This window comes from Pristiophorus japonicus, unplaced genomic scaffold (assembly GCF_044704955.1).
Source record: "Pristiophorus japonicus isolate sPriJap1 unplaced genomic scaffold, sPriJap1.hap1 HAP1_SCAFFOLD_115, whole genome shotgun sequence".
Classification (NCBI taxonomy): Eukaryota; Metazoa; Chordata; class Chondrichthyes; family Pristiophoridae; genus Pristiophorus; species Pristiophorus japonicus.
In genome coordinates, this window is record NW_027250810.1 from 409635 (window position 1) to 419814 (window position 10180).

The 10180-nt window shown below is 50.4% G+C and overlaps 1 protein-coding gene across 1 annotated transcript; it reads left to right on the plus strand.

Moving 5' to 3' along the window:
* Window positions 1-340: 340 nt before the first annotated feature.
* Window positions 341-2326, plus strand: LOC139241879 (zinc finger protein 436-like). Its single transcript, XM_070870120.1, has 2 exons — window positions 341-532; window positions 1197-2326. The coding sequence occupies exons 1-2, from the start codon at window positions 341-343 to the stop codon at window positions 2175-2177; spliced, it is 1173 nt and encodes a 390-aa protein (XP_070726221.1). The 3' UTR covers window positions 2178-2326.
* The last annotated feature ends 7854 nt before the right edge of the window (window positions 2327-10180 follow it).

Genomic DNA, 10180 nt, shown 5'->3' on the forward strand with positions numbered 1-10180 from the left:
GGTAGTCGGCCTCTCGGCCATTGTCGCAGCCTCCAAGATGTCTGGGAAGGCTCTATTCTTCCTGGGGTCGGAGCGGGCGGTGTCCCTGGCCCTCGAAAAGGGGCTCACGGTGGGCGGGACGTTTCTGCCGGTGGACCCTCTCGAGGCCACCGCGCAGAGGGTCATCATATCTAAAGTCCCGCCCTTTGTTCCCGCTGAGCTCCTCCTTCCTCACCTACACCAACTGGGGGAGGTAAGGTCGGGGATCAACCCCATACCGCTCGGCCTCAGGGAGAGCAGCCTGCGCCACGTGTTCTCCTTCTGCCACCGGCTTTTTGTACGGCTGGCGCGGAAGGAGACGATGGAGGGAAGTTTCAATGTGGTGCACGAGGGGACTGCCTACCGCGTCTTCTGGACGTGGGACAGCTTGCGGTGCCATGCCTGTAGGGATGTGGGGCACGTTCGCAAGAACTGCCCCGCCTCCAAAGCCACGAAACCACAGAAGGCGGCCAAGGCTGGCGCCGCCGCCACCCCTCCCCCGAGTGGCGTCCGCGTACCGGGAGCTGTCGGTGTGCAGGCATCGTCGGGGGCCTTTGTTTTCACGGCCTCTGGCGGGGGGGGAGGGAGAACGTCCGATCGGAAAGAAGGCGCGGAGGAAGGCGAAACATCTCGAGGCGGGTCCCCTCAGTGCGCCAGAAAGTTTGACAACCGCACTCAGCCCAACCCTGCCACCGGCGAGCGCGGGGTGCCCTGAGCCCGTGCCTGAGCCCTTGACCAATATCACAGAGGGGCTCGGGCGCGGGCAAGACAAGTAAAAGGGGGTGGCGGAGCGGGAGGCCTCGGCAGACATGGAGGTCTCCCTGCCTCCGCGCACCCCCAGGAACAAAAGGAGGCACCGCTCCAATGAGGCGGAGGGGGAACAACATCCCTCCGCGGAGGAGGTGGTGCCCACCGCGTGTCCCGCGTCCCCCACCAGCGCCCTCAAGCAGCGCCGTAGACGGGAGGAATCTGTCCCCGGGGAGGGTCAGACAGTCGAGGCTGCCCAGCCACTGCCTCCCGGGGATGGCGTGGAAGATCTGCCTGTCGTGGGGGGCGTGGGGCCAGCGGAAGAATGCGTAGCCGCCGGGTCGACCGTCCCGGGGACTGAGGCGGGCGGGGCCGAAAAGGCCGAACCTGAGCCCGCCCAGCCAATACCCAGCATCCCCTGCTCTGAGTGTGGGAAGGGATTCACTCGATCATCCAACCTGCTGAGACACCAGCAAATTCACACTGGGGAGAGGCCGTTCACCTGCTCGGACTGTGGGAAGGGATTCACTCGATCATCCCACCTGCTGAGACACCAGCAAATTCACAAAAGGGAGAGGCCATTCACCTGCTCCGAGTGTGGGGAAGGATTCACTCGATCATCCAACCTGCTGACACACCAGCGAGTTCACACTGAGGAGAGGCCATTCACCTGCTCTGATTGTGGGAAGGGATTCACTCAGTCATCCCACCTGCTGAGACACCAGCAAATTCACACTGGGGAGAGGCCGTTCACCTGCTCGGAGTGTGGGGAAGGATTCACTCGATCATCCCACCTGCTAACACACCAGCGAGTTCACACTGGGGAGAGGCCGTTCACCTGCTCGGAGTGTGGGAAGGGATTCACTACATCATCCAACCTGCTGACACACCAGCGAGTTCACACTGGGGAGAGGCCATTCACCTGCTCTGATTGTGGGAAGGGATTCAATCAGTCATCCCACCTGCTGAGACACCAGCAAATTCACACTGGGGAGAGGCCGTTCACCTGCTCGGAGTGTGGGAAGGGATTCACTCGATCATCCAACCTGCTGAGACACCAGCAAATTCACACTGGGGAGAGGCCGTTCACCTGCTCGGAGTGTGGGAAGGGATTCACTACATCATCCAACCTGCTGACACACCAGCGAGTTCACACTGGGGAGAGGCCATTCACCTGCTCTGATTGTGGGAAGGGATTCAATCAGTCATCCCACCTGCTGAGACACCAGCAAATTCACACTGGGGAGAGGCCGTTCACCTGCTCGGAGTGTGGGAAGGGATTCACTCGATCATCCAACCTGCTGAGACACCAGCAAATTCACACTGGGGAGAGGCCGTTCACCTGCTCGGAGTGTGGGAAGGGATTCACTCGATCATCCAACCTGCTGACACACCAGCGAGTTCACAAGTGATTGCAGGGTTTGGAATCTGCTCTTATTGCTGCTGTTAATCACATCCCGACTGAATCGTGTTCATTCTGACAGTTGGGGTTTGTTTCTGCTGATGTTAATAACTCCTGTAACTGGACTGGAGTTTCATATTTGGGATATATACAAATAAATTAGTGTTGCTTTCAACACATTGCTGTGGATTTTTGTCTTTCCCACCGGAGTGTTTAGCATTAGCTGGCTGAAGCTCAGAGAGGACAATCTGTGGGGAGGATCGTATGGGGGGAGCCTGGACGCAGTCCTTCAGGGTCACACTGAGAGGGGCAAATGGCACTTTGGTCATTCTCATCTCTCTTCACTGACAGCAAAGTCGCCGTGCGGGTTAATCTTGATGCGTGTAAGGTGCGGATGATAGCCACACAAGGGTGTTTAAAGAGATGGGAAAGGTGCTCTGTCAGCCCCTTGCCCATATCTCCAACAGCTCAGTAGAGTCAGGGATTGTTCTGAGATTGGAAGGCAGCACGTGTAGTTCCCATTTTCCAAATTGGGCACAAGTCAGAACTCGTGAACTAAAGGCCCATCAACATGACCTCGATTATGGGAAGGTGCTTGAAGGGATCCTGAGGGATGCTGTTTTCGATCATGGGGAAAGGGAAGGGGCCATTAGAGGTACTGAACACGGATTCTGGTAAACATGGTCATGTCTTACAAACTAGTTTCAGTTTGTAAAGAAGTCGTTAGGTTGGTGGATGGGGAATCCAGTTGACATTGTCTATCTCAGGTTGTCAAACTCATTTTCTATGGTGGGCCTTATCCAATATCCTGGCACTTGGCATGGACCACATTCAGCAAAATCTATTAATATAGGAATAAATGAAGATAAACTGCATCAGAATTTACATTTAGCTTTTATTTACAGCCGCTGCTCCCCATCCCTGGCACCTCTTAGCTTGAGCATTCATGAACTGACTTTGCTCAAACCAGAACCACAAGGATATCGCTGCATTGTTCTGCCTGCGACCACAAGGCTGTGTCACTGCCATACACAGATAGCGTTTCCTTGCTTCACATCTCCATACAAAAACCATCACTTCACACATCCCCTTTCTACACAATTGCAGCAGACATGAGCAAGAACGTGAGGCTTCTTAAAAGACACATTTCATTACAGCAAATGTTACACTGGGAGAAATGTTCAGTTATGTTCCATTACAGGCAAAATACCGGGCAAATCAGCTGCACACTGGCACCTGAACAGTGCCTCATTGGCCTACAGGCTTTTCTTAAATAGATTTGCTGCCTGGATATAAACTTAAACCAGCTTTGCAGGTGTGATGCTCTATTCACACATTGAAGGAGAGAGAGAGGCTGTGGGGTACACGCTAAGTCCAGTAGCTGAAAGTAATTAACAGACTGGGTTTTGTGTTCAGTGATCCCGGGCTTGTTACCAATACCAGCAAAGATGAAGCCATGGAATTAAAGGGACAGTGGATACTGTCTCACTGTGAGCGAGTCAGAATGAGAAGCTTCAACAGCAGCCGATGTTTCACAAAGGGAGACCTCACCAGACCAAAGGACATTGGTGGCGTTTAATGGGCTGTTGGTGTCACTGGGCTACAGGAGGCTATTTGTGACAGAAGGAAAGCTGGTCACAACAAACAAACAGTTTATCGGCCTGTCCAGGGCCCACTCTGACCCCCACCTTCTCTCTCTCACGATTGATGGACATTGCTTCAGTAATTGCTCCTCTGACCTTTCCTCGCTTGTCCCTCCGACATCCCTAATACACGGCCCGACACAATCTCCCTCCCGCTACATCCTCACTGTGCTGGAATCCACACCAGTTTCCACATTTGTTCCTTGTTCTCTCCCTGGATCCTGAAACTACAGCACTCACTCTTCCCCTCCTGAAGTCTACAGTCTCCAAAACTGAAGCTTGGTGGCCCTCAGTCCTGACTCCTTGATTTACCTCCCCTTCTTTCCTCCTCTTTCCCCCCTTGGTTGTGTTCCACTGTGGGCCTTGGGCCTTCCCCTGGGATTCTCAGTATGAACAGGGGGATGTGTGTTGAGACAGGATGTCCCAGCTCTCCACCTTTAAAGGGACAAGGAGAGGACCGCTGGGCTGAATGGCCCTGCTTTATGACATCACTGCAGTGCCTAGCAACCACCTTCCCTGAGCTCTGCTCATTATGGGCTGGGTTTAGCTCAGTGCTGTTGCAGAAAGGGAAACAGGAGCAGGTTTCGGCCCGTGTGGAGCCCAGGATTAATGGGGAGAGGTACAGGATCAATTTATACCTTATTGAGAGAGAAATGTCAGTGTTGCGGACACTTACTGTCCCTCAGTATCTGTGTCGGGGAGCGACAGATGGGTTCACTCTGTATCTAACCCGTACTGTGCCCGACTGGAGAGTGTTTGATGCTGGGCACGAGGTGCTCAGCTCGATGAGCACAACATTTAACCCGAAGATGATCGGATATCCCATCAGCTTCTCCCCTGGACACAGTTCCTGAAGGACAGGGAGTGTCTAATAATTTGGCTGGTGTCCTTGATCAAATTTAAACACCTCACTCATCTCTTTTTAAAAATTCCTTCATGGAATGTGGGCATCGCCTCTCATCTCTCATTCTTCTAAATGCTAGAGAATATAGGCCTAGTCTACTCCATCTCGCATAGGACATTCCCTCTGATCCCAGGAATCAGTCTGGTAAGCCTTCTTTGAACTCCCTCTATAGCAAGTTTATCTTTCCTTAGGTAAGTAAACCAAAACTGTGCATAATACTCCAGGTGCGTTTTCACCAGGGCCCTGTATAATTGCAGTAAGACATCTTTACTCTTATACTCAAATCCTATTGTAATAAATGCCAGTATTGTTATGTTCATAATAAAGCAATATAACTGAGTACTGTAGACAATGAGTAAGTGTGACCTTAGCTCCTTTATTCAAACTCCAGAGTGTTGGTAGAGCATGGGAGGCTTGCTTATATACAGTGCTCCCAAGGGATGTTGGGATCCATTGGGACTCCAACAGGTATTCCCTCTGGTAGTGGTATGATACAGGTTGCATAGGGTTGCATACATAACATCACTCCCTCCCAAAGTCAATTGTGCACTTATTTACAGGGTGAGACGATCTGGGGCTTTTCGCTCCCTTGTCGATCGTCTCGGTACAAATGCAGGTATGGTTGAGTTGGTTTGTTCTTCGCTGGGCAGCTGGCCTTGCTTGGCAGCTGGGGATCGTGAGTTCAGCTTTGTGGTCAAACGTGATTTTGGTTGCCACTTATGTGTGTGTGTTGGAGGGTCGAAGTTGGTCGAATCGTCTTCGGGTTGTTCATGGCTGTCTGTGAATCGCAGTTTGGTTTGGTCCAAATGCTATCTGCAAGTTAGTCCATTGGCAAGTTTGACTACTCCCTTCTTTGGCAATGACAGTGCCAGCAAGGCATTAGGGACCATGTCCACAGCTGAGTACAAAGACAGGGTCATTGACTCCAATATCGCATAACAAGTTTGTGCGATTATGGTACATGCTTTTCGATGCCGCATGTCCTCAACATGATCATGGAGATCAGGATGGACAAGGGAGAGCCTTGATTTGAGCACCCTTTTCATTAGCAGCTCGGATGGGGAACCCTGGTGAGTGAGTGGGGTCTGGTGCAGTAGCTGAGCAGGACTCGGGACAGGCGGGTCTGCAGGGAGCCTTCGGACACATGTTTCAAGCTTTGCTTGATGGATTGGACTGCCCGTTCTGCCTGACCGTTGGATGTGGGCTTGAACGGGGCAGATGTGACGAGCTTGATCCCATTGTGGGTCATGAATTCCTTGAATTCAGCACTGGTGAAGCACGGCCCATTGTCGCTGACAAGGACGTCAGGCAGGCCATCCATGGCAAACATGGCTCTTAGGCTTTCAATGGTGGCAGTGGACGTACTTACAGACATTATTACACACTCAATCCATTTTCAATAAGCAACCACAACAACCAAAAACATTTTGCCTAGAAACGGGCCCGCAAAGTCAACGTGAATCTTAGACCACGGTTTGGAGGGCCATGACCACAAACTTAGCGGTACCTCCTGGGTGCTTTGCTCAGTTTGAGAGCAAGTATTTCATTGGCGCATGCATGACTCCAAACCTGAGTCGATGCCGGGCCACCACACATGGGATCTGGCTATAGCTTTCATCATTATGCCTGGATGGGTACTATGTAGCTCGCGTATGAACGTTTCCCTGCATTTCTTCGGCAAAACCACGTGATTGCCCCATAAAAGACATTTTGTGGACATTTCATCTTTGCGCCACTGGAACGGCATGATCTCTTCACGCATCTCCGCTAGGACGCTGGACCAGCTCCCATGGAGGACACAAGTTTTTATAAGGGGCAGTATAGGATCCTGGCTGGTCCAGGTCCTGATCTGGCGGGCTGTAATGGGTGACTTTTCATTTTCGAATGCATCCAGCACCAAGAGCAAGTCTGCAGGTAGTGCCATTTCCACCCTGTTGGTGGGCAATGGTAGCCGACTGAGAGCATCAGCGCAGTTCTGTGTGCCTGGTCTGTGGTGGATTACATAGTTATATGCAGACAGCGTAAGTGCCCATCTTTGGATGTGGGCAGAGGGTTTGGTATTAATCCCTTTGTTCTCTGAGAATAGCGATATGAGTGGCTTATGGTTGGTTTCTAAATCAAACTTGAGACCAAACAGATATTGGTCCATTTTTGTCACCCCGTAAATGCATGCCAGAGCTTCTTTTTCAATCATGCTGTAGGCCCTTTCGGACTTGGACAACTCCTAGATGCATAGGCGACCGGTTACAATGTTCCCGATTAATATACTTGTAACACACACTCGACCCCATATGAAGACGCATTGCAAGCTTGTACTAAATGTTTACATGGGTTATACAGAACAAGCAGTTTGTTGGAATATAACAGATTTCTGGCTTTCTCAAAAGCAGCCTCTTGTGATTTCTCCCATACCCAGTCATCTCCCTTGTGTAGCAGCACATGTATGGGTTCAAGCATGGTGCTTAACCCAGGTAGGAAATTATTAAATAGTTGAGGAGTCCCAGGAACGAACGCAGCTCTGTCACGTTCTGTGGTCTCGGCACGTTCTTGATGGCCTCCGCCTTGGCGTCGGTGTGTCTGATGCCATCTGCCGTGATATTTCTCCTCAAGAATTCGACCTCTGGTGGCAGCAAAACACACTTCGAGCTTTTCAACCTGAGCCCCACGCTGACTTAGAATCTCTTCCAGGTTCTTCAAGTGTTCGATGGTGTCCCGACCTGTGACCAGTATGTCATCCTGGAAAACCACGGTGCACGGAACCAACTTTAGCAGGCTCTCCATGTTCCTATCAAAAATTGTCGTGGCCGATCGAATCCCAAACGGACCTCTATTGTAGATGAACAGACCTTTGTGTGTGTTGATGCAGGTGAGGCCTTTCGAATATTCCGCCAGCTCCTGCGTCATGTAGGCCGTGGTCAGGTCCAACTTGGTGAACGTCATCCTCCAGCCAGGGCCGCAAATAGGTAATTTGCCTTGGTTAGCGAGTACTGATCTTGTAGCGAAAAACAGTTAATCATTACTTTATAGCCCCCACAAATTCTGACCATGATATTGCCTTTGAGAACTGGAACAATCGGACTGGCCCACGCGTTGACCTCCACCTTGGCGATGATGCCTTCTCGCTGCAGCCTGTCCAGCCCAATTTCCACTTTCTCTCGCATCATATATGGCACCGCTCGTGCCTTGTGGTGGATGGGTCATATATCGGGAACCAAGTGGATCTGCACCTTCGCCCCTGAGAAACTTCTGATGCCTGCCTCAAACAACAACGGGAACTTGCTCAGAACCTCGCCACATGAGACATAGTCGGTGGACGAGAGCGCTGGGATGTCATCCCAGTTCCCGTGGATTTTTCACAGCCAGCTTCTGCCGAACAGTGTGGGCCCATCTCCTGCTACAATCCATAGTGGGAGTTCGTGCACTGCTCCATCATAGGAGACTTTTACTGCGGCGCTGCCAATTACAGGGACAAGCCCTTTAGTGTAAGTTCTTAGCTTGGTATGAATGGAGCTAAGTTTGGGCCTGTGTGCCTTGTTGACCACATCGTGTCGAAGACCTTTTTGCTCATGATAGACTGCCTCACACCCATGTCCAGTGCCATGGATACTGGAAATCCATCCATTTCGACGTTTAGCATGATCGGTGGACATTTCGTGGTGAAGGTGTGTACCCCGTACACTTCTGCCTCCTCGGTTCGAGTCTCTAGTTCAGTTTGATCCACCATGGATCGTACCTCCTCTGCAACGTGGTGGTTAGCAGAGTTCGCAGCTCGTCTGCACATTCGCTGGAGGTGTCCCATTGTTCCACAGCATAGTTTTTGAAGCGGCATTGATTGGCTCGGTGATCACCTCCGCAGCACCAACAAGATGTTAACTGCCTCGCATTAACATTTGATGGTAGATTCTGGGTCATCTGAGGTCGTGCAGCTGCAGGTGTGTACCTTCTGCCACATGCATTCCTGTCTGAAAACGACGTTACTTTGTGTACAGTACTTGCCAAAACCTCTATGTTGCAAAATTTGTTTCATGTTATCGCAGGTGAACATAATGCCTGGGCTATCGTTATGGCTTTGCTCATGTTCGGTGTTTCAACAGTCAATAGTTTGCGAAGGATAACCTCATGGCCAATACCAAACGTCAAAGAAGTCTCTTAGCATTTGTTCAAAAAATCCATCGAATTCGCAATGTCCTGCACGGCGCCTTAGACGTAGCTCACCACTTCCTGGTCTTCAGACCGTTGATATGTGTAAAATCGATACTTTGCCATCAGAACGCTTTCCTTCAGATTTAGATGCTCCTGGACCAGCATACACAGTTCTTCATACAATGTGGTTGTTGGTTTCACCGGAGCTAGAAGATTCTTCATGAGGCCATAGGTTGTTGACCCACAGACGGTGAGGAGGATCGCCCTTCGTTTGGCAGCATTCTCATTCCCTGCCAACTCGTTGGCCACGAAATAATGGTCGAGTCGCTCCACGCAGGCCTCCCAATCGTCCCCTTCTGAGAATTTCTCCAGGATACCAACAGTTCTCTGCATTTTCGCGTGATTGTTTGTTATCTCATTGCTTTATTATGAACATAAAAACTGGCAATGTGACTGAGTACTGTAGACATGAGTAAGTGTGACCTTAGCTCCTTTATTCAAACTCGAGTAATGGTACAGCATGGGAGGCTTGCTTCGGTGCTCCCAAGTGATGCTCGGACCCTACCAGTTACAGCCTGCCAACACGAAAATGACCTGTTTATTCCTCCTCTCCGTTTTCCAATCATTAATCCTTGCAAGTATTTCACACCCAATCCCATGAGCCATAATTTTGTTTAATAATCTCTTTTGTGGCACCCCATTGAATTCCTTCTGTAAATCTAAATATACCACATCCAGTGGTTTCCCCCTTATCTATCCTGCTAGCTAGCACAAAAAATGTTAACAGATTTTCAAGGACAATTTCCCTTTCAGAAATCCGTGTTAATGCTGCCCAATCCTGTTATTAATTCCGAAATGCCCTGTTACTACGTACTTAATAATAGATTTTAGCATTTTCCTGACTACTGATGTCAGGACTACCGGCACTGCAAGGGTTTGATACAAAGTAAATCCCATTCCATCATGTCCCAAACACAACCAGGATTGATACAGAGTAAATCTCAGTCTACAGTATCCAAAACACTCACAGGGCAGTTACATACGGATTAGATACAGAGTAAAGCTCCCTCTACACTGTCCCATCAAACTCTCCCAGGGCAGGTACAGTACAGGTTAAGTCCAGCATAAAACTCTCTCTGAACAGTTCCATGAAAAGTCACAGGGCAGCTCCAGCATGGGTTAAATGCAGAGTAACTTCTCCCACTACACTGTTCCATCAAACACTCACAGAACAGGTACAGCATGGGTTAGATACAGTGTAAAGCTCCCTCAACACTGCCCCATCAACCACTCCCAGGGCAGGTTTTGCATTGGTTAGATACC

What these genes read in the sequence shown, in the direction of transcription:
- LOC139241879 (XM_070870120.1), top strand. Translation starts at nt 341, where the DNA reads ATGGAGGGAAGTTTCAATGTGGTGCACGAGGGGACTGCCTACCGCGTC. An exon ending in CTCCCCCGAGTGGCGTCCGC is followed by an intron (nt 533 to 1,196) that starts GTACCGGGAGCT and finishes TGCTCTGAGTGT; the next exon opens with GGGAAGGGATTCACTCGATC.